Raw genomic sequence first — 25,813 nt, 5'->3', positions numbered from 1 at the left:
TTACTGTACAAAAAGAATCAGACTTTGAAATAGTGTACAATTAACCTGTGAAGGAAATTAAAAATGCAGACGGACAAAAATAGAGGGATTGGGAATTCTATGTAGTGGTTCATAGTCATCTCCCAGAGTTCTTGCACTGGGTGTAGCTGGTTCAGTTCATTACTGCTCTGTTGGAACTGATTTGGTTCATCTCATTGTTGGAGAGGGCCACACCCATCAGAATTGATCATCATATAGTATTGTTGTTAAGGTATATAATGATCTCCTGGTCCTGCTCATTTCACTCAGCATCAGTTCATGTAAGTCTCTCCAGGCCTTTCTGAAATCATCCTTTTAGACCCCATTCTTTTTATGCAGACACCATAAGAGCAGGATTGACTGAAGTCCCCCAAAAACAAATGAAGCAAAAAGACAGTAGCTGAACCTGAGAAGCCTTTTTTGATTACTCTCTAACCAGAGTTTCCTCTGGGGTTACCATGGAGTTAGTCAGATAGAACTAGTTCCATAATTCCCATCAAGGTTCCAGTATTTCTAAAGCAAGTCCCTTAAATGTCATAATTACTATCCTAGCAGCAACCTTCCTTCCAGCAATGGAGAGAATTTACCATAAATTCTCTATGCAGGTACCAGAATTTCCATTACATTAAAACCATACTTCTCAAAGTTACAGAACTCAATCTTCCTTTCTTTTAACTATTGAACTATTTTTTTATTGTTTTTGTTTTGGAGGGTGAAAGAGGAGTAAGGATATAAGGGATGCTTGTTAGAAAGTGTCTCTGTTGTGTTGAAATAAAACGTATCAATAAATTTAAAAAGAAATAATTTCAGGGGCAGCTAGAGGGCACAGTGGGAGAGCATTGGCTCTGAAATCAGAAAGACCTGATTTCAAATTCAGCCTCAAACATTTAACACTTCCCAGCTGTATGACCCTGGGCAAATCACTTAACCCCAATTACCTCAGGGGAAAAAGTTTTTATAGAAATAAGTAATATTTACAAAAGTAAATTACTAAAGTATGGCACATTTTCCCAAATACAATACATGCACATATGCGTATAAATGTATAGTACACATATGTACATCTATGCATATACACACTCATTAATAGACTAACTGAATAGGCAACTTGTCCCACTGTACGTTGTAATCTTTGTTATATGTATTTTCTATCCACTTTGTTTTTCCACTACATATTAGGTCAATCTCTTTCAAATAAAGGAAAATTTCATTGAATACTCTATATCATATATTAGGGCATATATATATATATATATACACACACACACATACATGTATATACATATATAAATATATAAATAAAAATACACACACACACTCACTAACAGACTAACTGAATAGGTTGCCTGTCCAATTGTAAATTCTATCTTGATCATATGTATTTTCTATCCACTTTGTTTTTCCAGTGTGAATGATTGGGCCAATTTCTTTCAAATTAACATAAATTTCACTGAGGAGTCTATGTCATATTCCAGGGCTCTATAAAACAATACCATCTGCTAATAGAAGCATTTGGAGGGCATCACTATGGATAGAAAATCCTTCTTTTATTTGGGTTCTACATATTATATCCTCCATGACATAGGTCAACACCTTAATGTAAATTACATATATGTGTGTATGTATATATTTCCCCATTTTGTTCTTTATTTGATGCTGCCACTCAACAGATGATGTTAACAAAAATAAAAGAAACAACAAACTTATCTTCATGGTCATATCTATTGTGGAGTATTAAATGATTAACTTGTGTGTGAAAGATAACCTTGTGGAAAAGAGTTCTCAAAGCAGTATTTTATTATTAAAGATAAATTCTACCTTTCCCTTTGCTCATTAACTGGATAGTTGGCTAGGCCAGGGAGGTCTCACAAAGAAAATTGCTGGTGGCTCTTTTATAACTTCACATAATTTTTCAAGTATGTTGGAATGTGTCATTATGAGTTGCCATATGGCTCATATGTAATTTATTTCAATAATTTTTGACTCAGTCTCAATCTCAGTGCCTCATTTGTCATAACTGGCCTTCCCAAAGACAGAGGGAAAACAAGAAACTTTTCATCTAATGAATGCAATTATGTCCTTCAAAAACAATTCTCTTTTCCTGAATTTAGATTTGGATCTAAACAATATTTTTGTACCTATTTATATGATAGATGAAAAAATTGTGATTGAAGGAGATTCAGAGTTTTGCCCAAGGCCCATAGCTTGTTAGTCATAGAGCTGGGATAAGATCCAGCTCTCACCATTCTCAGGTTGCAGATCTCTTCCCCATTATCCTGAGATGATCTTTTCTTTCTCACTAGGCCATCCAAGAGTTTCATTCTTGTCTTGTGGACTATTCTATGGAAAAATGACTGTCACATACATTTGAGCATTTTTGACTCTGCATTCAACAGGGAGGAAGAAGTGTATGTGTTCACACCTCCTCTTCTCTTGGACATGTTCTCTATCCCCAAATTGTCCACATAGGCAGCATTCACTGGAAAGAAATTATGCAGTCAGGTGTCAGAGAAGATCTAATTCCAGATCTGGAATGAGGAAGACCTAAGTTCAAACCTGGCCTAAGAACTTTACTGGCCATTTGACTCTGAACAAATCACTTAACTTCTCTCTGTCTCAGTTTCCTCATCTGTAAAATGGAAATAATAATACCTACCTCTCAAGATGGTTGTGAGGATTAAATGAAGTAATATTTGTTAGGTGTTTTACAAGATTTAAAGTGATATATAACTGCTAGCTATACTTATTTTCCAGCACATTTTTCTATTTCAACACCCATGGGAAGATTTTCTAAATCCTAAAGGTTCAAAGATTCTGTAAGTTTAAAGCTCAGTAGAGCTCTGCTTTATATTCCAAAGGATCAATTTCTGGCCCAAACTCAGGTGAATCTGAAAGAACCAGGTGATTCTTTCTGTTTCAGATCATGTGCAGAAATCCAAGATACCTTCATGACATATACTGTATATGATGATGTCATCACAATAAAACTGATACAAGAAGCCTGCAAACTTCTAGGTAAGTGTGATCTTTAAAAAAGAGAGGAGGAGTGTAACTCCAAGCTGTATCTCAGAGTTTTTTCTTCTTGGTTAAAAATAGTTGCTCTTGAATAAGGAGTTAGGGATGTGGAGATAGCAGAAGAGGATAGTTTGATTCCTGGTATAGTGACAGTGGAAGAGATTTAGTCTGACCCAGGGGAAGACAAATTAGTAGGAGGGGCACCATGTCCATGGTACTATTTGGGGTGGGATGGGCACCTGGTCATACCATGTGGTGATGTGGGATGAGAAAGGATCACGAGACCCAAGGAGGAAAGATAATTACTTGTTGAGACAAAGCCACATATGTTTCATGCTAGTTATGGTGCTGGAGTGGCCTTTCAACTCTAGTAAAATTGATTAGCTTTGGTAGAACAGTATCATAATTAAAGCCAATATTGCTACAATTTTTATTATCACCATGGTCTTTAAAATCATTGAGGCAGACTCCATACTTGATACTCCAATGTAATCAATAATACTCTAATGGACATAGGGTTTTATTTATGTAATCATTTTTTCCAGCAATGCAGATCACAGCCAGTGTCTCCTTGGTAGTTCTTGAGCATATCATCCTATTGATTTACCATCTCCTACCCTGGGGACCTTCCTCAAGTACTCTCAATGATGTTTTGAGATCAGTGGATAACACAGGATATCTACTGGCTCTTCTTCATTATCATCATTATTATCTTCTTCCTTCTTTCTAACTTATATATGTACACATATGCATATGTGCACATGGACATACGCTTTATATACACACAAATGTATATTATTTCTTATGACGTCCCTCTTGCCTTGCCTCTGAAAGATTCTTATTGGAAATATGTTGGGATCTGATCACAATTACCATCTTCATTCTAATTTATGTGATCTTTAATGCTGATTTTTTCAGACACTCACAGATATATAGCATCTTTCAAAGACTATTGAAGTTTTTTAAAAAATGTATGTTATTCAAAATAAATGTTTGTTATTTTTTTTAATGTTTCCATCACAGTCTAGAGGTAGCTAGGTGATACAAGGTCAGAGTGGTGGGCTTGGAGTCAGGAGGACCTGAGTTTCAATCTAGTGTCAGAAATTTACTAGCTGTATGACCTAGGCAGATCATTTAGCTTCTATTTGTCTCAGTTTCCTCAATGGAGATAATAATAGCACTTGCTATCCAGAGTGGTTGAGATGATCAAATGAAATATTTGTAAAATGTTTGTTGTTTTAGTGCTCTAGCACTTAGTGCTTGGTATTTTTACAATTGTTATTTACATTCACTTTGAGCCAAACAACAACCAAGTGGGCTTTGGCCTGGGACCAGTCAATTTCCATTATGGCCAGGAACTCTGAGGGCCTTTGTCTCCCAGACTGATACATGCACTCACACTCACGTGTGTGTGTGTGTGTGTGTGTGTGTGTGTGTGTGTGTGTGTGTGTACATATAGATGTGTAGATAGATGATAGACAGATGTTAGATAATTGGATAGACAGATGATAGACACGGACAGATGCTAGATAGATAAAAGGATAGATAGATGATAGACACAGACAGAAAGATGATAGATAAATAAATATATAGATGAGAGACAGACACAGACAGATGATAGATAGATAGATAATAGGCAGATGTTAGATAAACAAATAGATGATAGACACAGACAGATGATAGATAAATGGATAGATGATAGACAGACACAGACAGATGATAGATAAATGGATAGATGATAGACAGATACAGACAGACAGATGATAGATAAATGGATAGATGATAGACAGATACAAACAGACAGACGATAGATAAAAGGATAGATGATAGACAGGTATAGACAGATAAACACTAGGTAAAAGAGGTTATTTCTTACTCAGTTTTTAATCACTGATTGGACCTTGCTTCAGTCAAAGCAAAACCTGGGGAAGACTTCAACTTAAAAAGGTCAAGGTCTCCCACTACATTCAGAGCCATCTCTAGCCATCCAATCTGTATCTTACCATTCTACCCAGACAGCTCTGGAGGAGAAAGTGAGTCTGGTGACTTTGTGTAGCCTTCCCTCACTTAAATCCAATTCACGTGCATGACATGGCATCATCTGCCTGATATCATGGTCCTCTTTGAGAACAAAAAACAAGCAACAACAACAAACAAGCAACAACAAATACTACCATTACTGCTTAATGCTTGGTATACAATAGATGCTTAATGCTTATTTCCTCCTTATCTTTTTTTGGGAAAATCTTAATATATGTTCTCAATTTTCAGCTACTTGTTTTCCTTACTTTTTCAATCTTAAATGATCTGAAATGATTTTGCTTGTATTAGCTTTAAGTGTAATGTCTAAATATAAACATGATTACATGTAGCATGGATAGATGACTGATATAGGATTTGCATCACCCCCTCTCCAAGGGAGACTAAACTTTGTGAGGAATAGAATTGTGCGCAAAGATACTGGAATGGTTTGCCATTTCTTTCTCCAGATCATTTTACAGATGATAAAGCAGGGCTAAGAGACTTGCATAGGATCATGTAGATAGTAAGTGTTAGAGGCCACATTTGAAGTCATGGAAGATGAATCTAACTCCAGGCCCTCTGCTCTAATATTGTCATCTAGCTGCCCAGTTTGCTTAATTTAAGACATTCTTGTTCCCCCTTCACTTCCAAACCACACATATACCTTTTCTGTTTGTCAACCCTTAACCTACTTTTGGAGCTTTACTTATATTAATTTCTTTTTCTTTCTTCCTTTTATTAGTTATCTAATTCATTACCACTTTCCTCCTCTACTTTTTCTGGTCTTTCTATCTACTTCCCAATTAAGTGGTTAATTTAAAAAATCTTTTCTCCTCTTTAACTTCTTAGTATTTTTTCTATATCTTTTTCTAAGAAAATTTCATTATCCTGTCATATTCATTTAATCTCTCCCCCTTATATCCATTCAAAAACTTCTTTATCTTAAGATTAATGGTCTGCCTTCTTTAGCTTCTTTCTGTTCTTTGTAGAACTAAATCTGCTAATGTGTCAAGTTTGAGTTCACTCTTACAACATTTTCTTACCTTATTGACTTGTAGATCTTGTCCCCTAATTCCCCACTTCTACTCTACTTTTTCCCCCCCTATTCTGGGACATTCTTAAAACTATAAATTTATGATGGAAATAATGAAGTTAGAAGCAGTCTGTTCTCTCTTCTCCCCCCATGATAGAAATGTCCCTCTCTCCCAAGTTTACATAATCATTTTCTTTCCCATTTGCCATGTAACTACCCCTCCTGGTCCATGCCTTCTCATTTTTCTGAATGCCAGTTGACTCCAGGACTTCTGGCAGTACAACACTCTCAGAGAAATGCTCTCCCTATGCACTAATTCCTTTCATTATAAGAATGTCACTTTATAGACTATGGATTCCCATAAGAGTGCTCTTCAGTAAGATCCCTTCCCCAAACTTTATCATTATCTCTCCCTTTTCTTTCTGCCATTTTAGTTATATTCCTCAACACTTCATTAATTTTCCTATAGCTCCTCTTCTTGCTGGGAGACTAAAAGGATTATCTTCCCTTCATTATTTACCCATGGACTTGATTAGAGTACGTCACACATTTTCTTCTACTTTCTACTTTCAGTCTTTCCTTTTCTGCACCCTCCCATTCTGCAATTTAGTTCCACAAAAGATACTGATTCACTTGTAAAGTTGGGGACAGGGGGAGTGAGTTGTGTAGTTTAGACCATGGTGTTTCAGACATCTTCCTTTAGCATTACCTCTTCAATTTCTGAATATTTGGCTTTCAGCTGTATTTCATTGTGTTTAGAAAGAAATATCTTAATGATCCTTTTTTATTCTTTTTTTTAATTCGATAGATGTATTTTACTTTTTTTCTTTCAATGATCTCTAGAGATAACTTATTTCCTTAATTGTGATTTCCTTTTTTGTATTTATTTACCTTTCTTGTATTTCTGTTGCTGGCATCATTTACAAATTGAATAATCTATTCACATTTTTTGGAGGCTTCAAATTTTTGTCTTTGATTGGATGTATATCTTTTTTTCCCTTGGTGATTAGGCTCAGTTGTGAAGGGCATGTTATTTTGAATTCTGTCTGAGTTCCTTTGTTCTTTAGAATATATTATCACATTCTTTTCTGTGGTGTCTGGTAGGCACAGAATAGTCTTGTGTCACTGGAATTGTTTTTCTTTATATCAGAAGATCTTTCCCTTGATTATTTGCATTTTTTTCTTTGTTATTAGAATTGATAAATTAAAACATTATATATCTTAAAGTTTGAAACATAGAAGTAGAACCACTTATTCAAATCTTTCCATTCTATTAATTATCTCTACTGTTCAGGTTATAAATTCTAATATTATTCTCTTCTAACTTCTGTCATGATTCTGATTGGTCTCTTAAACCATTCTGAAATATCCTGCTATATTTCTATTTCTCATAGGAATTCCGTATGCCATCAGATGATAGTTCAATTTCTATTTTCTTGCAATATTTATTTAGAGTGATTTATAACCTCTTTAATATTTTGATATTTATCTTCCCTTCTAATTTTAGTATCTTTTCTATTGATGTATTTTCATGTAATCTAGGTTTTAAATTAAATATTATTTTCCTGAAATCTTTTTGATAGTTTTGATTTCCTCCCCTTATTTTCCTTTGTCACTAACTCTTCCCCCTTTGATAATGGATTTATCACTAGGGTTGGATCTCAAAACGTTAGGAGATTTATTTTTCACCAACTTTAGATTATGTCCCAAGTAACTTGAGAGGGGAACAGGACTGACCTCAGTTGCATTCAAATCCCCTTTTCTTCAGACCTAATATGAGTCTACTGATCCAGTTCTCTCCATTTTTTAGTTTTCTAGCTTGGTTGAATCTGCTTTTCTTTCTTTTTAATAATTTTTTTCTTATTAAATTATGAAATAAAACAAGAATAACATAGTAAAAATGTAGTATAGCAGTATAATAAAAACATAACGTAGTATAACAAAAAAGAGGTTTACACATGAAAATGCTAATCTGCTATGTGCAGCTTGCTTTTTCTTTCAAATATACAACATTATCATGTGAATTTTTTTTCTTTCCTCCCTTTCCCCACCCTAGAGATAACTACCATTAGACACAAATAGGCATATTATAGATATAAATTTATTCTATACAAACTTCTATTAATGTTTTCTCTGGATGCAAATGACATGTCCTTTATATGATTTTTTATAGTTCATTTGGGTATTTATAATAGACAAAATATTTGTTAATTTGAAGTTATTCTTAAAACCATACTGCTGTTACTGCATATGCTGTTCTCTTGGCTCTGCCTATTTTTGTTCTTCATTATTTTGTGCAAGTCTTTCCATGTTTTTCTAAAATCATTGAGTTCATCATTTTGTATAGCATGGTACTATTCCAGGCTTAGGGTGGATATAATTATAGCAAGCAGAGCCTCTACAGGCTTTGAGTTTCCTAACATTTGGACTGCTGTGGGAAAAAGGGAAATGTAGTTTCCCATTCATATGCTTCCCCCTCCTCCATACTTGACTAAACAGAGTTGACATATATTATTGTTTGCAATAGGATCCTAGAAGAAGAGATTATAATAAGAGAGAAATTCATGAGTGGGTTCCAAAGCACAAAACTATGGGTTGATTTGCAGACCCTGTCTGAACATGGCTGCTGGTGGGAAAGAGGTGCTGAGTGTGTTGAAGATTAGTGTTCTTTGCTATTAATCCACAAGGCTTTTACCTTGTTGGGATTCTTGCTTTGTTATCAATGGAAATAGCTCTAAATGTTGTACCCTTGGCTTATAATTCTTTTTGTTTGTTTGTTTGTTGTTGTTGTTGTTTGAGAGTTACTGACGACTGAAGAAAATGCCTGCTTTTCCATATTGTTGGATATATAACTTTCCATAAACTACTGCTATACTTGCTGGAATGGCTATGTTTGAGGAATCATGAGACCATGAAAAGGCCATACAGGACAAAGAAAACAAGGAAAATGCATGTGGTTAATACTAGGGTCGCCTGTGGGAGAATTGGTGTTTCTGGTAAACTTCAGTATTTTTTAGTGATGATTCTAAGGAGGGAGAAGAGGGCATTTTTTCCCATCACTTACTATGGTTGACTTGATGTCATGCTTCTGGGAAGCCAAGAGAACCCATAAGCTTTTCTCTTGGTTCATTTATAGATTATCCATTCATTAAAGGATATTTTATTAGACACCTACTATGTACAACAGACTGTGGGAAAAAGGACCCAAAAAACCACATGGAAACAAATAAATACAAAATGTATGCAAAGTAGATACACAATAATTTTGGAATGATGGCACTAACAACTGAGATTTGTAAAGGCTTTGTGTAGGAAGTAGAACTTGAGAAATGGGCCTTGAAGTCAGCCCCAGGAAGAATAGTCATTAATCAGGCATGATGAGTTCCTGCTAACACAGTTGGTCAGCCAGCTATACTGAATCTCATAGAGACAGGTGGCTTTCCCAGAAGGCAGTAGTCACCCTTGATGCTTGGGAAAGGCACTGAACATATTTCAGTTTCATTTGATTTTTTAAACTCACTGATCTTTTTGTTGTTTTGTTAAAGCAATAAATAACTTTAACTCAGTGCTTCTGGATTCTAGCAGATATCTTTTTCATTTATTGTATCAATTGCTTCCATGTATCTCTTTGCTAAGTTTCTTGGACTTCTATAGATAAAGCAAATCAACAGAAAATCTGTGTAAGAGAGAGACCAAATGATTCCTTAGAACTTGCAGGACTGGGAAAGAAACAATCTAATCTTTCAAAACCAAAGTATGCTCCATTAATGGTCTGCCATCATTGTCAACACCAGTTTTAGCTCAACCTGTTGCCACCATCAGTGTGCTAATTAAGGAGCTCTTGTCTGGCTGTGTCAGGCACTCAGAATGGAGTGAAGTTGGGAAGAGTTGTGCAATGCCATCCTAAATGAAGGCTGACAGAAGGAAAGAGACTTCTGACTGGGAGAAATCCAGGGGACATAACGGTCACAGAAAATCATTTCCATCCAGAAATGTGTTCACCCCTTTTCATTTGGCACCAGAACCCTGACAATTTGAAAGCAAGTTGTGGCTGAGATGGGAATCATGGCTCAGAGAATAAAGCATGCATGTTGGATGCTTACTTCAGCTTTTGGGAATCATAGGCGACTTTAAGAGCAGTAAAGCTCTTTCATCTTCTAAAGAAGATCAGAAGTCACCATTTGAAGGGAAAGTGACACTCAGGAAGTAAGGCAATTTTTTTGTCTCTGTTACAGAAGCTGTTAAACTGGGGCCCACTATTTCAGTGGATTTCAATTCCTATTTCTGCCTTACTGCATTTGATTTTGAGGTTTTCATGCCCTAGTATATGATCAATTTTTGTATAGGTTCCATGAACTGCTGAGAAGAAGGATTTCAATTCCTACAGTGATTTCAGTGGTTCTATGAAGTTGGATGGGGAGAATGACATCATTATTTTCATTAACTTCTCACTAAAATTTAGCATTTCCTTCCATAATTCTTAAGCCCATTATTTTGGAAACCAGTTTTCCAAAGAGATTTATGTCTTAAAAAGAATAAGAGCATATGCTACATTGTGGATTTAAGCATTATCAAAATAAGAGTGATGATTCTTATGGGGAGCAGAGATTCTTACTTATAACATGTTCTTGATTGGTGAAGATGGGGGGGGAAGGTTCCAAAGAGAAATTTTAGGGAGAAAAAGGAGAAAGGGCTTGGAAAAGTACATCTGTTTTCTCCATCTTTTTTCTTTGTTTCTCTTTCCTATCACAAGTACTTGTGGATAGTTTGTTTGAAAAGGGGAGGATTGTTTGAGGATCAGAATTCTAAAAAGTAGATAAAAATATTGTGAAGGGACAGTCTTCTCTGTAGAGCATGTGTTGATGTTTCCTGCCTGTTTCTGATATGCTCAAAAATGGATTTATTCTTGTGGTTTGCTAGAAGCAGGACTACTGCCTATTTTGTGTGTGGAAGTGAGGATTGGGGGAATAATGCTTCTCACCATCACCAATACACAATAATAACTCACATTGTATGAAGACTACTTTGTGAGATGTAATACAAATATAATTAGTCTTTTTTTTATTGTTGCTTTTTAGTTGTGTCCAAGTTTTCATGACCCATTTGAGGTTTTCTTGGCAAAGATCCTGGAGTGGATTTGCAGCACCTGTGACTCACACATAGTCCACAGTAATTTTTTTTTTGATGCCAGGGTACCAACACACCTTAATCTAGGCAGACAGGGGAGATTTCCTGCTTGGATTGCACTTTGTATGCCTGTACCTTTTTGCCTTCTCCAACTCATTCTAGAGATGAGGAAGCTGAGGCAAACAAAGTCACATAGCTAGTAAGTATCTGAGGCCATATTTGAACTCATAAAGAGAAGTCTTCCTGACTGCAAATATGGGACTCTGCTTTTTCAGTTTCTGTCTTCAAGCCTCTTGCCTATATTTCTATAGCTTCCTCATTAGAAAAATGGCCTCCCCCATGCTCTTTTCATCCAAAAGCCAGAGGATTTTTATAGTTATTTTAGAAAATCAGTTTCAGCCTTAAGACAAGCAATAATTCAAACTATGGAAGTAGGAGGGATAATCATTGTAACCATCTAGTTCTACTGTGCCACATTGAAGAAGAAATGGAGGCTAAGAAAGTCTAAAAGACTTGGTGATGATTACATAGCTAGTCAGTGGTAGAGCTGAGACTCAAATTCAGGCTTTTTAACACCAAGACGAATCTTATTCCTAAAACTCCACACAGATTTTATATGGGTGAGAAACACGGTAGTGATATAGTAGTTCTTTGAAAATTAAAAAAGTTCATCTAGATATCGCCTTTCTTTCTTTTTTCATTTATGTTTTTGTTTTAAAATCACACCCATTTCTGATTATATCTTTTTCTTGCTCTCTTTTTAAAACTTCCCTTATAACAAAGATTAAAAAAAAAGAAAAAGGGGGGGGGTAGCTAGTTGATGCGGTAGATAGAGCACCATCCCTGAAGTTAGGAGGACCTGAGTTCAAATCTGATCTCAGACTCATAACACGTCCTGACTGTGTGACCTTGGACAAGTCATTTAACCCCAATTGTCTCAGAAAAATAAATAAATAAATAAAAAAGGCTTCAAACACAATAAAAGCATTAATGGGAAGAATGGATATACATTGAGAACATGAGTCAAGGATGTGCTTGTTAAAGTCTTGTGTGACAAGCTATATATGCAGAGGGACAAATATAAAGAAGATGTGTGGCTAGGATTCACACACACATGGAAGATGTGTGGCCAGCCTATGTGTTGAAAGAGCATACATGGGGATAGGTACATGTATGAAATTCAACTCACGCTTTCATGGCTACAGGATCACTGATGTCTTCCAGTGATTCCATCATGATGTTCTTGAGGCTTCTGCAAGTCAGTGGTCTCTTCCAAAAAGCATGGCCTCTCCTGGAAGCTTCTAAGCACGCTGGGTACAAAAAGGTGGATCTTTTCTCTGCTTTTTAAATTTCTGTCTTCAAATTTCTTACCTAGAGTACTATAACATTCCTATAAGAAGAGTGGCTTCTCCCATACTCTTTTCATTCAAAAGCCAGTGGGTTTTATAGCTTTTTTTAGAAAATCAGTGGCCCTTATTTCAGCCTTAAGACAAGCAATAGAGGTGGAAGAGGTAATCTTTGCCAGATTTATTTTGTTTTTTCTTTTATAGAGTAGCCTTTTTCCTCCCTTGCCAAAAACTTAACTAGGGGGTCTTTTCTGTCTCCCCGGCATAAAATCTTTGTCCTAGGCACAAAGCTTATTAGATCATAAAAGATGAGTTTTTCTATTAACACTCTCAGGCTTAACCCGCTCTTTGGACTGAGCCTGCTGGTCATTAGATTTAGATTTCCAGTAGTGACCTCAGTCTAGTTTATGGTGAATATTATGTATATGTCCAGATTTTAATCACTAAGGACTTGATCTTTGCCCTTGTAAGCATAATTTACCTTATAACTGCCTATGGACTCTGAGGTTCAGAGTCCCTTTCCTTCCCTTTAGTTTTTCAACTAAAATTCTCTTCTGTTCTTCCATTAGAGAATATAGGTAAGAGAAAGGTACAAAGATAATGTAACCCAGGCAGCAAGTTCTCCCATATATACCTAGGAGTTAAGGTGTGTTAATGCTCTGGCATCAACAAAAATTGACTGTGGACTATGTGTAAGTCATAAGTATTTGTAAGTTATAGGACCAGATGCTGTAAATATATATATTTAAATTACATTCTCCCAGACATTAGAGAGACTAGAAGAAAGAAGGGATAAGACATAAGAATTAAAATATAAGATTATTATTATATTATTATTATAATCATATATTTATATATAACAATATATATTATAATTATTATAATAATTAAATGCATCAAAGAGTGGCCTGATAGATTTGAGGGAAAAGGGCATATTCTCAGGTGGGCAGCTGGTGGTGATAGAGGTTCTATATGTCTGTTTTTTTTATTTGTTATAGTTAATGTTAATAACGTGATGTTTTTTCTTTTCTAGAATAAAAGTTCATATCCTGAAATAAAGGTTTTATTTCTAGTGTTAAGAATGTGACTTTTTTTTCTTTTCTAGAATAAAAGTTCATATCCTGAAATAAAGGTTTTATTTCTAGGATAAAAATTATTAAATGTGAAATAGAGATTTGGGAGATAATCACATCTGGACACAGACAGGAATAAAAATGGATTTTAATAGAGCTTTGGAAGACAAAAGTAAAGCTCAGCCTGAGAGTGGTGACATATTTGAGACCATTTTTATTAGAGAGGATTATTGAAGCAGAAGGTTTTAGGGGGGAGAAGACCTGGCTTCTGTTCTCAGCTGCCTACCAAGGGATATTATTGTTGTTTCATTGTTTTGTCTTTTTAGTATTGATTTCTATAAAACTTAAGAGAACTCTTGCTTTTTAATGATCTGAAAGTGATCAATACTAAGGAAAAGTATAGAATGGTATAGTGGAAAGACTGCTACAGTTGGAGTATATAAGTTTCCAAATTCAAATACAGCCTTTGGCACTTAGATAGACCATGTAACCAATTTTTTTTTCTCTGAGGCTTGATTTCCTCATCTACAAAAGGAAAAATAATGGATGGAACATAAGGGTTGGGGTCAGGAAGACTTAGATTCAAATCCTTCATCTAATTCTTCTTAACTGCAGCAAGTTTCTTTACCTCTATGTCCTTCTAGTTTCTTCTTAGGATTAAATGGCTAAGTCCAAGACTGGTTATGAGTTGCATTCCGTTGGTCTCCCAGCACTGTTGTTGTGAATGGTATATATAAAGCAGTATATAAGTATCTTCCCCCCACCCCCGAAGATTTGAAACCCACAAAAAGATGGATGTATATCAAACAGATTTCTGGGCTTTTTGAACCCATTTATAATGCAGTTAACTCTAACAAATATTAGGACCAACAGAGAGAGGTTCTATATAAGGGTCATTATTATTACAATTAAGTTGCATTGTCTTCTTTGCTGGTATATACAAGCTTTGGGATCTAAATCTACTATTTTTAAGCAGCTGTTAAGGTTTTTCAAGGCCATTGCAACAGGATGCTTTCTGATTAGCATAGTTCAAGACAGGAGCAGATGGCACTTTGAGCATTTCATAAGTAATTATTCTGTATATGAATAAATGCCTACTTAGCACATAAGTAGGTTATTTAGTGAACTGAAGTGGTAAAATAACAACACACCACACACAATAATTTGCCATAGCTATGGCAACCCATACTATAACTGCCATGAATCCAATATGCTTTCAATGCTTTCAAGCAATAAGCCTGGCCATTTCTGTATGGGAAATAACTGTCAGGATGAACAAATAGCAATGAGTCATCTAATTAATTCTCTTACTGGAACATTGAAGAAATAATAGCATAAACTATCTTTAAAAAAACAGAACTAAACTATTTGGATTTAATTTCCATGGGAATTTGTGCTTATGGATGGATATAGTATGCTTGGTTGTCAGTATACATGTTCTTTGAAACTTGAGCACTCTGTAAAGATAGGAGGAGAAAGGAAGAGAAGTGAGGTCAAGGAAATCTTTGACAAGCAAATAACCTCTGTCCTTCAAGTTTCTGTCTTAAACTATAAAATAACATTGGCAACTGTTTATGGTGGATACCGTATCTGTGTCCAGATAAACCCTGCTACTAGGGAAGCTGAAGGTGATAGAGTTCTTGAGAAATTTTTAGCTTCAGTACAGTTATTGATTATCAGGTGAGTTCAGCACTAAGATGGTGAGCCTCTGGGAGAAGAGGAACCCTCAGGTTGCCAAATGAGGGATAAACTAGCCCCAGATCAGAAATGGAACAAGTCAAAATTTTTAGTGAGACTAGTGAGATTAGTCCTGCGAAAGAAATCCTGCCCTTCCAGCCTGGGTAAGAGAGGAAGACCCAGTCTCTAGGACAAAACTAAGGATAACATTAGCAAGTCTAAGGAATCTATGCATAGATGAATAAAATTAGGAAAAACAGGAAAGACTGGGTGATATCATTTATGACACTTGGTACTTTGTATGTAAACTATGTGACACCTGGGACATTGTGAGAGTGTAAGCAGTCCCACATGGCCCATATGTTGCCTTCCTCAAACTTAAAGAAAGGCTTTCTTTAAGTCTAAATTAGCTGTTGATTATCCAGTGGGAGAATATAGTCTCTCAGTTCTTCACCAGATGGAGCTCTACTCAAGCCACTAGCCCAGAGCTATCATTGGAGCTTGTACATTGCACAAAGTAGCCTCTAAAACATAAAACTTCATGATTTGGAGCCCCAATGTAGAGCAGTTTAAAAATCTCCACCAGTTAGGCCTGAATTTATTTAAAATGAAATGAAAAATTTCTTGTATAAATATATACATATATATATATGTATATGTGAATACACACTCACATATACATAAATTGGTTTCTCCCTTATCTCTCTGGAATTTTTTTCACCATTGAATAATTCACTCCATAACCCCCCAACTCACAGTACATAGGTAATCAACATTAAGTGATCATGTAAAGCTCCTGGAACTGTTTCATATTTGTTTTTAAATCCCTAGAAGCTAGCAGAAGGTTGGTGGTTGTTCTTTGTTCTTGAAGATCAAAATTTCATCACTGTTAGTCAAGTGACAGTGTCAGCTGTGGGTGATCAGACTTATACAGACTTGGAATGCTCTGCCTCGTCAGACACAAATAGTCCTTAGGAACATTTGGGGTGGATTTCCTAATTTTGAGCATCTCACGTTTCTTTTGAGCTACTTCAGTTCTATTTTGCTCATAGGGCACAGCACTTTTCTGATGAGGGCACATCATGATGGGTGGTACTGTGTCTCCCACATCATGCAATCAATTCTAAATTTCTTGAGACCTTGAGAGCCCATAGTAAGGTTAACTGAACCCAACAAAAATGAAAGGAAAATATTAAATACTTCCATATGGAACACTTCGCCTCAGCTCTTTTCTGAAACTACTATCAGTTACCTTTCTTTTTGTCTGGATACAACTGGGAGATTTCTGAGATGCACTCACTTAAATATAGATGAAATAAGAAAGATAGGGAAAGATAGGGAAAGCCAAGAAAGAGTGCTTAGTCTCCCTAAATTCACCAACCCACCAGACTTTGAAAATAATTGATTAATCATTTCTATCAACTGGGATTTCTTCAAGTTCTGCTTGTATCTTCTCCCGAGATTGCTATTATCTCCACAGCACTGATCTAAACTCATGGGTCTTAGTCACCATAGAGTAGCTTTTGGCTGTGACATCTTGGGCTGCCTGGCAATCTCCAATCCCAAAGTCTTAGCCAAATAGCAGAGACATCTTGATTCCTGTCATTCACATGGCCACCCAGGAATCCAATTCTCCAAGTGAACCGTTGCTTATCCATAGGATAGGCAGAAAGCCTTAGGCATGACTTTATGCTCCTTGTACCCTATGTGGCAGACAAGAAATTTCTCTTAAGGGCAAAGGACAAAGACTTTCACAAAGGTGAACCTGTTGCCTGTGTGACCATGCACAGTTTGGTTGTTTTTTGTTTTTTTTGTTTTTGTTTTTGTTTTTGTTTTTGTTTTTGTTTTTTGGGGGGTCACTTTCAATATCTCAAAATTTCCTTTTTGTCTTTGAGAATTTCCAAGTTCCTGTTTCTTCTTTAAAGAGATAAACCTAACATTTGCTGCATATTCCCAAGGGTAAAAAAAACTACCATTAAAATTTGCTCAGCATACTAACGAATCCAAATTAAAACTTTCATTTTGATATTTCCAAAAGACATTATCAGACTTCCTTGAACTAGTAATTTCATCTCTCTGATTCATAGCAACCATGACTTCCTACTTGGATCTTATGTGAGTTCTGTTTCTGTGACTTCAAAGTTGCCTGTTACTCAGAAAGTTAAGTGACTTGCCTGTGGTCACATACCTAAATGTTAGAGGTGAGATTTAAATCTAAATGTGTCTGATCCAAGTACAAAATTGTGGAATAGCCCATAGAGTTGAAACTTAAAGTCAATGAAACTTGGGTTTAAATTCAGACTTTGACAAATACTATCTTTTTGATTGTAGGCAAGTCACCTCTTTCAAAACTAGAGCAACTGGCCAGTTAATGAACAAATATTTAAGTGCGCACTATATGTTAAGCAACATTCTAAGTGCAGAGGAATATTAATTTCACAATGAATTTACTCTAAGATCTATTGACTACATTATAGATGAATTAAGAAAGAGAAAAACAAGTTGTTATTCTAACTCATGAAATCACAAATCCTTTAAAGTGCTGAAGTAACTTCACAGTATAAATATCAACTTCTGATTTTCCTTCATTCTCCAAAGCATTTTGTCTATGAAAGGCAAGATTCATTTTCTTGGTTAAGAAGATTAAGATGCCATATGTCCTATCTTCCATATCTCAGAACCTCTTCCTACCATCACTCATCTTTTCCTTCTTGTCTATAGTCTCAGAATGTGATGACCCAATCCCTTGGCAAGGTTCACTATCCACTTGTGTCCTTGACACTGCTCACAGCACCTCCAACTCCATTTCCTTTATTAATTTGCAACATTAATAGTTCAGTATTTGTATTTGACAATCTTCTTCTTGATATTTTCTATTCCTTTGGCTTCCATGACTTTTTTTCTCATCTGGTTCCTCTTCTACCTGTTAGTTGATCCTTTTCAACTGTCTGTTTTATTGTCTACCTACTGTCCTTAAGTTTGAGTGTTCCTATAGTCTCTGTTAGGTCCACTTCTTCACTTTTCTTTTTCATAATTTAAAAAAAGTTAATTTATTTTAATTTATGAATTAAAACAAATATTTTCACAACATAGTATAATATAAATCAATGATTGTATATGAAACTGTAAATCTACTATATATAATCTCCTAGTCCTTTTAAATGTGTAACAGAGTTATCATTTAAATTTCTTTTCTTTCTTCCCTCTTCACTCCTACCCTACTGCCCACCCATTCCCACTTTCCAATCTCTATTTCATCTTCCTTTCATATAGTTGCTAAAATAATTCTACCCTCAATTACCATCTCTCTACAGATAACTTCTATATCAGTCCCTACTTTGCAGGCCTGTATCCACAACTACCTGCTAGTCATCTTTATTTTCTATCTGATCTGACAGCATTCAAATTAATCATGTCCAAAATTGAGCTTATCATTCCCTCATAAATCATTTCATCCTCTAGATTTCCCTATTTTCCTTGATAACATTTCTGTTTTCCTAGTAACATTGGCTTGAAACATCACACATTCCATTTCCCATATCCATTCAATTCCCATTTACTGTTGGTTCTACCACATCCATATCTCTCTCATCAATATCCTGTTCTTTTCTCTCTTCATATTTATAACACTAATCCAGGCCTTCATCACTTAACTCTTAGATTTTTATAAAAACCTTCTAAATGGTCTCTCTATTGACAGTTTCTCCCATCTCTAATCCATCTTCCTTCAATGCAACTGCTAAGCTAATCTTTTTTTAATTAATAGCTTTTTATTTTTAAAATATATGCAATGATAATTTTTAATATTCACCCTTGCAAAACCTTGTGTTCCAAATTTTTCTCCTTCTCTTTCCCCCACTCCCTCCCCTTGATAGCAAGTAATCTAATATATATTAAACATGTACAATTAAGATATCTTTTTAATGCATAAGTTTAGCCATATCATTCTCCTATCCAGAGAGCAAAAGCCTTCATTGTCTCCCTTTTATCTGCATAAAAAATATAAACTCCAAAGTCTTAGCATGTGAAGGTCTTCAACAATCTGATTCTAATCTAACTTTCTAGTATCACTTTGTGCTACCCCAATTCACAGAATTTAAATTTTAGTGAAATCTAATTTTTTTTATTACCATTCTCTGATACTCTTCTGAATTTTCCCATTCTTAGAATTTGGTTCTTCCTCATCTTTGACTTCTGAAATATTTTTCCTTTATGGTTAAACTCGTGAAGCCTTTTCTAATCCTTCAGTTGAAACAATTCCTTCCATCCTCAAAAGTCCTTTTTTCCTCTCCTAAATCCCCCTAAACTACTATTTTCCCCCGACAGACTTTCAACTTGGAAGGCTTCAAGTCTGGTTCTAGTGATGGACTATAGCAAACATCTGAGAAGCAGACAGGATATACTAAGAGACGTTTAAGACCAGATTGGCTACAGAAGGTTAATTTCTTTTTTCTTTTTTTTTTTTTTTCTTTTTGAAGAGCATCTATTTAATTATAGAGGAGTTGTGACATACTTTGGGGAGTCCCAGGGCAGACAATAAGCCCTTTCATTGACAAAATAGAAGATGGGAGATGGGATTTGGTAACTGTTTAGATTTTAGAGATATGGGCGAAGAGTCAAAACAAAGGTTTGAAGATAGTAGATTAGATAAATGGTGCTATTATTGCCAAAAATAATGGAGTCAAAAACAAACCTCAGTTTCCTCAACTGTAAAATGAGCTGAAGAATGAATACAAATCACTTTAGTATCTTTGCCAAGAAAACCCCAAATGGGTGCACAGAGAGTCAGACAAGTTCTGAAATGACTGAACAACAATAAATAGACTTTTAGCCAAAAGGTTTGAATTTAGAGATCAGCTTTGTTGCTTTAAATTAGTTTGGCTTCCAGTCAGCAAACACCTCATGAGACAGGTCCTAAGGAACCTCCCACCCTATATATGCTTTCCTTGGCAGGTAATGAGGTGCACCTGTTCAGAGCAGCACAGTCCAGCAGGAAGCACAGCTGTTTTCTCTCAGCCTGGACAAGCTGGGGACACAGGGAAGGCTAGAGGGTTGGGGAGAGAGAGGAAGGAAGGAACAAACCACTTTTCAAGAGTTTCCCCATCCAGGGACTCATAAGCACTGGCTGGGATTTGGATAGGAATTTAATATAAGCTCATTCAATTCTCCTAGGAGGGTTGTCAGGTAGCATAGGAGAACTACTAGATTCTTGCCTGCATCTGGCTGAGTCTCCACCAGTGAAATAGAGAATCGGGGCAATTTTCCCTTCATATCTTCCCTATATTTGCTGGTTTTGTTTGTAGCATTTAACTAATTTTTTTTTTAGAAAGTGTAACTCACCTCTGACAAAAAACAGACTAATTATTTAGATATCTCCCTTTTAGAGTTAAGAGGGAATACCCACCCAGTTGCTTGGATATTATAAGAAAGGGGAATGGAAACCTAATATATGATCAATGGTTTTCTGCTGGATGAGACAAGCCAGAAGGGGGCACTATGACCAAAGTTATTGAGAAAGGAGATACAGGCTTGAGTAATGATGGACTCCCATTAACTAGGAAGAAATTCAACAAAAGATACCAGTAAACTCCAGCATCCAGATTATGAATTCACAAAAAGACAGCCTGAAGCTAGAAGAGCTTAGGTTGGTGTTTATAGCAACACTATGATCAGGAAGCTAGGGGTAGGGTGGCTGGAAGCCTATAATGGTGCCCTGAATGGGAAGGTCCCCAGGGAGAGAGAGAAATGGGGTTAGTTCTGAATCTCAAACTATACTCAGAAACAATTATCATCAAAATTGTTGAGTGTTGATGAAACAATGGAAAAACTAATAAGCAGGAGGGGTGAAAAACAAATAAACATAATAGCTTAGTGTTTAGTAAAGCTAAACTACTCAACCCCACCTGTTGGAAAAAACTGACAAATAGTTCTGAAGAAAGTAGGTCTATGGCAACATCTTACAACATAGGCTACAATAAGATCCAAATTTATATATGATATTGATATAAAAATCATGAAATAAACAGATTAGAAGAACAAGAAATGAAGTATCTTTTATAGCTAAAGATAGGGGAAATAGTCATGACCATACAAAGTATAGAAAGGATCACAGGAGATAAAATACATAATTTTAGTTTCAAAGGTTTTTGTACAAAAAACCCAATGTAATTAAAATTAAATGGGAAAAACCTATTAACTAAGAAAATTCTCTGTAAATTCTCCAATAATTCTGTAAAATTTATTTAATAAAAATATCTCTAATACTTTTTGATATCATATGTATGCATATACATATATGTATATATGTATATGGAAATGATTAAAATATAGCAGAACAAGTCATTTTCCAAAAGGTAAATGGTCAGAATATATGAAAATGTAGTTGTCAAAAGACAAAAAGCAAGCTATTATCAACCATATAAAACAAATTCTCCAAAACAAAAATGAAAATGGCTCTAGTTTCCACTTCAGATTCCTATCATATTGGCAAAGATGACAAAAAAAGAAAATTGTAACTGGAGATAGAAATAAGGTCATTAGTTATACTGATGGTGTGTTGGTAAAACTATGAATGCTTCCAGCAATTATGATTTTTAAAATTATGTTAATGCAGAATATATGTAGGTTTTAAAGTAATACATTGATTTTAAAATGCAAATGGAATAATTGAAAATCTTATACACTTTATTTAAAAAATAATTCTGTTAATTGATTCTTGATAATAGCAATAGTAATATAGTCTTACATTATAAAGAATTTTTAATAGTAAAATGACTCAATATTTTCACCATTCCTATTTGATATTGTGGGTCAGTACTTGAATTTTAATTCAGAGTAGTACCACCACACAACAGTGAATTATATTGAAATAAATGTGATGAATCAACATCATTGTTGGGTTTTTTTTCTTTTCATAATTTAATTTGTATTTCCCATTATCTTCCTTTCCCTTTAATATATGATATTTAGCTGAGCAAAACATTGATCATATTTGAAATAATGTCTCTTTCTATATCTTAAATTCATCACTTGTCTTTCAGGTAATTGGCATGTTTCAATACTCATTTTCTTGTTTATTATTTCATTTATCAAAATTCTGATCTTTCAAAATTATTTTTCTCTCTAGTGTTACTATGATTGTATATATTGTTCTCATAGTTCTGTTAATTTAGCTCTGTACCAGTTTCCTAGTTTACTCTAAAACTGTTCATTTCATTTTTCTTATAGCAAAATAATATTTCATAATATTCATATGCCACCATTTGGTTAGCCATTACCCAATAGGAGGAAGACTGTCACAAAATACCTATTTATGTCATTATTAGGACTATACTCCAAAGAAATTTTTAAAAAGATGGAAAGGATTTATATATGTAAAAATATTTATATCAGTTTTTATCAGGATAGCTAGTCATACATATATATCATATATATACATATATATGTTTTCCCTCAAAACTGTTTTAGCTATGTCCCTTCAGTTTTTGGTATGTTGTCTCGTTATTATTATTTTATTTGATGAATTCTTCTATTCATTGTATAATTTGTTCTTTGATTTACCAGTTCTTAAGTATTATGTAGTTTAATTTCTAGGTTTTTTTTTTTTTTACTAATTCTTTGAGACATTTATAGAATTCAATTTTTCACTATCTTGTAATTTATGTATTCAATATTTTTTTACATTTTTAGGTGAGATATTTTGGTAAGTTTTTGTAAGGAAAAGTGCTATTTACAGTTAAGAGTCCAAAAATTTATTTCTATACTTCTTTAATAATTGCCAGAGATCTATCATGTCTTATTTTCCTAACCAGATTTTTTGAGGACATTTTACTTAGATTTATCTAGGTCTGAAAGAGGTTATGTTAAGGTCTTCCTCTATTGTAATTTTACTATTTCTCTCTCCAATTTGATTAACTTTTTCATTGAGTATTTAGATGCTGCGCCATTAAGCATACATATACAGCATAGGAATATTGGTATGTTAACTATAATCTTTAAATATGATACAATTTTTCTGCTTATCTCATCTTATTTTGTTTATATTTATCATAGTCTTATCTGACATTATGATTGTGGGGTTTGTGTGTGTGTATATGTGTGTGTAGAGCCATAATTTTTAAAATTTTTCCTTATTCTGTTCAGATGAAAATGAGCTTTATGGTATGGCTATTCTCCCTATCCCATGGAATTAGAATAATTTCATCTTATTTATATAATAGTAATTTTCCTCCCCTTCTTCCTTTCTTCCCTAGTATAATACCCTATCCTTCATCTTTATGGTTTTTCTATGACCATTAAAATAGAAGAAATCTATCTCTAGACCCTCTATCATTTTTATTTTTTTTCATGATCCTTAGAAATATATTTGAGAAGATATAATATTTTTTAATTGACAAGCATTTCTTTATTCTCCTTTCCACTTCCCATACCAACAAACAACAAAAGAAAAAGAAAATCTTTGTTACAAATATACATAGTTAAATAAACAATGTATCAAGCCCTTGCTGAAAGTGGATTAGTCTAATAATGTCTACGGTGCTCAGTGATAATTTATTTTGGTGCTTGTGCCCATGCAGGTGTCTCCATGGAAGCTATTCTGAAGATGTTTGGAGAATACTTCTTTAAATTCTGCAAGATGTCTGGTTATGACAGGATGTTACGAACCCTGGGTGGAAATCTGACAGAGTTTATTGAAAACCTAGATGCCCTTCACAGTTACCTTGCTCTCTCTTATCAGGTATAGTTTTGGGTCTGAGTGTCTTGACAAGAAGTAAATACTACCTCCTTGATGGCTGGCCACAATACATCTGCAGAGGGTGAGCTCCCTGCTCTCTTCCTGCTGTCACCTTGTCAATAAATCATGCCAGTAATTTAGCAGTCTTTATTAGGTTGGTAATTTATTAGGTTGGTAATCTTCTTATAGTTGGACGTCAGGAATTTAAAAGGGAAAACTGGAGGAAGGTAAATTTCTGGTGAGGGAAAAGTCGCTCTGTCTAGAATTGGTTTGGGTTTGCAATTAAATCTTGGGAGAGCCTAAAAGGGGAACAACAAAAAAAGAGTATAGTCAGATGTGAAAGAGGCTTTAGATTCTCTTTTTAGGGGTGCTGGTCTGGAAGAAGATGATAAAGAAGGCTGAGTAATCAGACAAAAAGCAAGAAAAAACCAAAAGTATCAAAATCCAGTGTAGGAAAGCATCCAACTGATTAGCTAACAGGGTTACTGTCTGAGCTGTTAAGAACCTAATTTCCCTATTGGGAACTTTCCTTTTGGAGTTCATTCATGTTTTTAAAGATCATTGGGTATGCAGTTTCCAAGTACCTTCATATTTTGAAGAAGAACTGTATCTCTAAAGGTAAAATAGAGGGGACAATGCAATCAAAACTCTCCTTCAGATGAGACTTCATTTCAGTTTGTTTTTCTCACAGTGAGTCCCCACACAGAGAGTGCACTTAACTAAGCCGCTAATATGAATAAAATCAGGAAAGAGTGCTTCATTCTTTGTTTCCTGAGAGTATGGGGATATTTTGGTGTTTACACCCAGTGTTATCCATATCATAGGCATTCTATGGAAGGCAAGCTCCCAGAGTCAGCTAGGTGGCAAAATGGATAGATCCATGAACACCAAATTAGAAAGAACTAAAATCAAATCAAGGCTCAGACAGTTACTAATGACATGACCCGAGGCAAGTCACTTAATGTCTGTCTTTGTCTCAATTTTCACAATTTAAATGCAGATGATATTAAACTTACCTCACAGGGTTGTTTTAAGTCTTGAATAAGAAAGTATTTACAAAATGCTTACAATAATTCCTGGCATATTTTTATGGTTGTTGGGCAGTTGTTAAATTGTGTCTGACTCTTTATGATCTCATGAACCATACCAGGCTCTTCTATCTTTATGTTCATTGCTTCCATGATGCTACTTATGCATCCTGGCTTCCATCATTTCCTTCTCCTTTTGCCTTTAATCTTTCTCAACATCAGGGTCTTCTCCAATGAATCCTGTCTTCTTATATGTAGCCAGAGCACATAAACTTCAACATCATAATTTGTCCTCCTAATGAATAGTCTGAATTAATTTAAGTATTGATTGATTTGATTTCTTTGCTGTCCAAAGAATTCTCAAAAGTATTGAGCACCACAGTTCAAAAGCATTGAGTCTGTGGCACTCAGCTTTCCTTATAGACCAACTCTCAAAACAATATATCACTACTAGAAAAACCATTCTTTGATTATATAGAACTTAATTGGCAAGGTGATATCTCTGCTTTTTAATATGCTGACTAGATTTGCCATAGTTTTCCTTCCAAGGAGCAACTTTTTAAAATTTGATGGCCATTTGTAATCAATTCTGAATCTAAGAATGCAAAATCGGATACTACTTTCATTTCTTCTCCTCCTATTTGCTATGAAGTAATGAAATCAGTTTCCATAATTTTAATTTTTTTTGAGGTTAAGCTTCAATCCAACTTTTACACTTTCCTCTTTCACTCTTATCAAGA

The 25,813-nt window shown here is 34.9% G+C and overlaps 1 protein-coding gene across 1 annotated transcript in view; it reads left to right on the top strand.

Annotated features, from left to right (window-relative positions):
• Positions 1-2,966: 2,966 nt before the first annotated feature.
• LOC141563537 (guanylate cyclase soluble subunit beta-2-like) overlaps positions 2,967-25,813 on the top strand; it is a 72,337-nt gene continuing 49,490 nt past the window's right edge. Inside the window, exons 1-2 of the mRNA XM_074304779.1 lie at positions 2,967-3,033; positions 23,888-24,048. Of these exons, the coding sequence (XP_074160880.1) occupies positions 2,967-3,033; positions 23,888-24,048 (228 nt within the window). The remainder of the gene's footprint in view (positions 3,034-23,887; positions 24,049-25,813) is intronic.

The sequence above is a fragment of the Sminthopsis crassicaudata genome, chromosome 3, assembly GCF_048593235.1.
Source record: "Sminthopsis crassicaudata isolate SCR6 chromosome 3, ASM4859323v1, whole genome shotgun sequence".
Lineage (NCBI taxonomy): Eukaryota > Metazoa > Chordata > Mammalia > Dasyuromorphia > Dasyuridae > Sminthopsis > Sminthopsis crassicaudata.
This window is presented reverse-complemented; position numbering and strand designations above follow the sequence as displayed.